The sequence below is a fragment of the Brachyhypopomus gauderio genome, chromosome 11 (assembly GCF_052324685.1).
Source record: "Brachyhypopomus gauderio isolate BG-103 chromosome 11, BGAUD_0.2, whole genome shotgun sequence".
NCBI lineage: Eukaryota > Metazoa > Chordata > Actinopteri > Gymnotiformes > Hypopomidae > Brachyhypopomus > Brachyhypopomus gauderio.
The window spans coordinates 15,653,174-15,658,288 of record NC_135221.1 but is presented as its reverse complement, the minus strand read 5'-3'; the positions used below and the strand labels follow the sequence as shown (position 1 = coordinate 15,658,288).

Below are 5,115 nucleotides of genomic sequence, written 5' to 3'. Positions count from 1 at the left end.
CTGTACTATTATCTAGGATCAGAGGTGTCAATTCCAGGTTCAGAAAGTAAAAGTCCTCACCAGGATTTTGCTCAGGCTTCCTGGATTGTGTTGATTCCACAAATTTTACATGGATTGCACTAATTAGAAAATCTAGCAAGCTTGAGCAAAATCTTGGTGAGGAACCCAGTTAGGTAACACTTAATAGCACATACTGTGGGCTTCTCCATCAGTAATGACCTGATCCACGGTAATCCACACTCGTGGTGTTGCACTTTATTTTGAGGCAAGCTTTTTGTTTCTGTAGTGAATATGATATTCAAACAAGTGCTCTTCTGTTAATAAAACAGGGTTTCATTTATTAATCATTTGTTTATTAGGACTAACTCAATGTGTTCAGCATCTTTGCTTTTGCAGTAAAGGCCCTAACTGTGTTCACTGGCTTTCTAATATAACGTCTTATCATGAGTTCAATAATAAGAGAATAAGCAAAATAAAAATTCAATAATAGACACAAATTCTAAACATTATTGGACATTAAACATATTGGACATTTGAGACATTTTGTACTGAATACAGTGTTGGGCCATGTGTGATGAAGGAAGCCAAAGAGAGGTGAGTTCAGGAGGTCGGGACAGCAGCTGGGGGAGGATGGGACAGGCTGTAACTCTGGATCTCCTGGCTGAGGAACGACAGAACCAGACTAAATACAAAGATATGTCCCTCTGCCTTGTTAAAACACCGAGGCCCTTTTAATCCCTGCACTACATTTCCAGTCAAAGTGGCTCCTTTGTTTAACGCTTCATGTCTCAGTTTCGTAAGAGCCATCAAACAGAGGAAACGGCAGGACGGGAGACGGCGTGGTCTCCGCTCACACACACACACACACACACACACACACACACACACACACACACACACACACACACACACACACACACACACACACACACACACACATACACACACACACACACACACACACTTCCTCCACACGCTTGTCACCGAGGCTTTACACTCTACAGGGCTCTTAATACTGACAAACGTCAAGGGATCTTGATTTAAATAGCTCTCCTTCTAGCTGTTGATGGTGTAAATTTTAGTCCTATCCAAACTCCCTTACTATAGGTTTTCTCGTTCGGATGATGAGAACTTCTTGACAGCACCTTTCAGAACAATCCACAAAATAACTTTTCCTTTACATTTTTAAAACATTTTATTATACTTCCATTAAAATCATTTGTCTATAGAATTACAGGATAGTCTCATTACGTTACAATATGCTCTTATGAAACTACACCAACTAACTGTAAAGACAGTGTCCTAGTATCCATGATTTCTGGTAAGGCATTAAGAGGAAGAAATGTCTTTATCAGTTCAGATCCAGTAGACAGTGGGAAATGTAAACAGAACTTTTCATGTACGAAATAAAACAGATAAAGAAAGAACATCATATAATAACTCCTTATATGACTCAGTGTTTGTGTTGGTGACGTAACACTAACATTACTGCTGCAGACCTGTAGTCTGGCTGGGCTTAGGACCCAGCGAGCACCTGATGATGGGGTCCTTGCGTCTGTGTGCTGTAGAATACTGATACTGAGTAATCACGTAAGCAGAAAACGACCGTTGTGCCTTTTAAGAGCTATCTGACTGGCCAGGGGAAGTAACTCATGGCAACTTAGTAAACTTTGGCGCATTAATGAGTCTGAACTGAATTGCCATTTATATAAAAATGTGAAAAAATACAAAAACTAGTAACAACTCTTCAAGCTGAATATAAATTTGTTTTTTAAATGAGTTTTTAAGTATTGGTAATAATGTAAAAATGCAGCTAAGTGTGTATTCATGCTTATCCCAGCTACAGGTCCTGGATCAGACCGCTGCGGCGCTTGTGTCACAGTTTGTGTGAGTGTGGCTGTATGTGGGCACGAGCACGTGCGCCACGTGGAAAACATCCACGTATACAGTGCACCTCCAACAATACACCTGGGCCTTTCCACTCGGCTACACACACGTCAGGCCACAGAGGTCACACAGACATGCCAGGCCACAGAGGTCACACACACACACACACACACACACACACACACACACACACACACACACACACACACACACACACACACACACACACACACACACACACACACACTCATCAGGCCATAGAGGTCACACACAGAGGTCACACACAGAGGTCAGGCCACAGAGGTTACAAACAGAGGTCACACACATAGGTCAGGCCACAGAGGTTACAGACAGAGGTTGCACACAGAGATCACACATAGAGGTCATGTACAAGTCAGACCACAGAGGTCACACATACAGGTCAGGACACAGAGCTCATACACAGAGGTCAGGTCACAGAGGTCAGGTCACAGAAGTCAGGTCACAAGCGCGACTAGCTGGTTCTTGAATGTGCTCCCTGGCATCCCATTTTATTCATTTTATTAAATTCTGCTGAAGTCCCACATTTTGTTTCTGTTTTTTTCTCCCTTCATAAATATTTAAGTACATTTTTGCTGAAATTCAGCCAAGTACCACATTTGTATCTTTAACAAGATGTGATAACTAAATGTCCACCTTTTTAAACAGGAGAGGACAGAGTCTACCTGTACTGTAGTGTGTAGCTTAGGGGAGTGTGTAACTGTAGTGTATTACGTAGGTTAGGGTAGTATCTAACTGTAGTGTAATGTGTAGGTTAGGGTACTGTCTAACTGTAGTGTAGTGTGTAGGTTATGGTACTGTTTAACTGTAGTGTAGTGTGTAGGATAGGGTACTGTCTAACTGTAATGTAGTGTGTAAGTTAGGGTACTGTCTAACTGTAGTGTAGTGTGTAGGTTAGGGTAGTATCTAACTGTGGTGAAGTTTGTGGGTTAGGGTACTGTCTAACTGTAGTGTAGTGTGTAGGTTAGGGTACTGTCTAACTGTAATGTAGTGTGTAGGTTAGGGTACTGTCTAACTGTAGTGTAGTGTGTTGGTTAGGGAACTGTCTAACTATAGTGTAGTGTGTAGGTTAGGGTAGTATCTAACTGTGGTGTAGTGTGTAGGATAGGGTACTGTCTAACTGTAATGTAGTGTGTAAGTTAGGGTACTGTCTAACTGTAGTGTAGTGTGTAGGTTAGGGTAGTATCTAACTGTGGTGAAGTTTGTGGGTTAGGGTATTGTCTAACTGTAGTGTAGTGTGTAGGTTAGGGTACTGTCTAACTGTAATGTAGTGTGTAGGTTAGGGTACTGTCTAACTGTAGTGTAGTGTGTTGGTTAGGGAACTGTCTAACTATAGTGTAGTGTGTAGGTTAGGGTAGTATCTAACTGTGGTGTAGTGTGTAGGCTGAGTCAGTAAAACGCAGTATGAAGCATATACAGTATGAAGCATATACATCCACAAGTTGTATTCAGGACACTTCAGTGCCTACTAATAAAACATGAAAAAGCTTTTAACGTGTCCTATACGGTGTGTATAGTCGTCCAACTGGTGCATGTAAGACAGTATCATCTTCAATATCATGAGTGAAACCGGATAAAGGTCTGATAAAACTGCTGATGTGAGAAACTGGTTTAAATTTACCATATTTAAAATAAGACGTATTACTATATTTGTAGTTTAAAATTACACATATGCTTTGTGCACATCATTTGCTGTGTGTGGTTAACCTTCACAGCTGGGTGGTTTACACTACATGACCAAATGTATATGGACAACTGACGTGACTAACCCAAACTGTTGCTCCAATATTGAAAACATTCATGTCTGTATATTATATAAAAATGGTCAGGGAAACTGATATATAAAAACAGCTGCTGCTTGACTATGGAGTCTCCATGGCTATGTGTTTGATTTCACACACCCGTTAGCAATGGGCGTGGCTAAAACACCTGAACACAATAACTGGGAGGGTGTCCACATACTTTGGGTCACAGAGTGTACAAACCAACTTCATTCATATTACATTGTCAATCCACTTCATTTATATTACATTTTCTATTGCCAGTTCTTTTTTTCAGATTGACTGCACCCTGTTGGGTTTTGTTTTCCAGACGTGGACTGACTTTAGTCTCGCACTAAACCACAGTGGCAACGGTAAGTCACTACGAGAAACTCTTTTAAGTCTGGGTTTCTGCTGCATCTGGGTCTGGGAAACCGCCCTGCAGTGGACATCTGCAGCAGAGGACAACAGAGACTTATAATTTGCTGGGAAAAGAGGAACCAGTGTCCTTTTTAGACAGAGGTCACGCGAAAAGACAACAGTGAAAAATAGGAAACTCTTTAGAGTAGACAGCCAGGAGTCCCAACATCTTACAAACTAAGATAACGCTAAAAGCAATACCTCAGAATTAGAAAAAAGATCAACATTACAAAAGCTGTCATATTATATGATTAAATAAAAAACCCTCTGCTTATATCTACTTGAGGAACATTGTGAGTTAGAAATAAACAAAGCTAACTGGTTGTTTTTTTGAAGATGTGGTCCACCCCCAGAATGGGCTGGAGGTCTGTGATTGGCCCACTCCTCTCCCTACTGCACGAGGGAGGGCGGAGAGGGGTGTGGCTTGACCTGTAGGAACAGTCTGTGGAATGTCATAACAAGGATAAAGAGCGACAACGACAGCACACACATGCACACTCAGACCGGCCGCTAGTAGCTGTTCTGCGCGTGTGAGACGGATCTTGGGCGGAGGAGGGGGCTGTGATTGGAGGTGTTCTCCTTCTCTGCTCCGGCACACGTGGTGTCCACCACCTGCATCTTTCCCTGTTCCTCCTTCATGAACAGGTCCACCATGAGGAGTTTCTCCTTGTGAATCTGCAGGCTAATGTCCTTGGGCATGTCGGGGATGATCCAGTCCACAACGTCACTCATCAGCATTACGACATTCTGCACACATGTGGGAGACAGAGGAAGAGTGTGTGTGAGAGAGAGAGGAAGAGTGTTTGTGAGAGAGAGAGGAAGAGTGTGTGGGAGAGGAAGTGTGTGTGTGAGAAAGCTGAAAAGTGTGTGAGTGTGAGTGTGTGTGTGTGTGCACGCATGTCTGTGTGTGCGTGTGTGTGTGTTTGTGACACACACTGACCTGAAACACGATGACGAAGGCCAGTCTGGCTGCCAGCACTGCCCAGAACTCTTTAGAGACGTCGTACGG

At 42.6% G+C, this 5,115-nt stretch overlaps 1 protein-coding gene across 6 annotated transcripts in view; it reads right to left on the bottom strand.

The window, feature by feature from the left end:
• Window positions 1–224: 224 nt before the first annotated feature.
• The window catches only part of ano1b (anoctamin 1, calcium activated chloride channel b), a 52,856-nt gene continuing 47,965 nt past the window's right edge, over window positions 225–5,115 (bottom strand). For 3 of the 6 annotated variants that reach the window (XM_077022302.1, XM_077022303.1, XM_077022304.1), the window contains 2 exons: window positions 5,047–5,115; window positions 225–4,853 (listed from right to left, as the gene is read on the bottom strand). The exon at window positions 5,047–5,115 is cut by the window's right edge and continues 37 nt beyond it. In XM_077022302.1, coding sequence (XP_076878417.1) covers window positions 4,617–4,853; window positions 5,047–5,115 — 306 coding nt within the window. In that variant the 3' untranslated portion in view covers window positions 225–4,616. The remainder of the gene's footprint in view (window positions 4,854–5,046) is intronic. The other 3 variants (XM_077022305.1, XM_077022306.1, XM_077022307.1) reach the window with 2 other exon arrangements.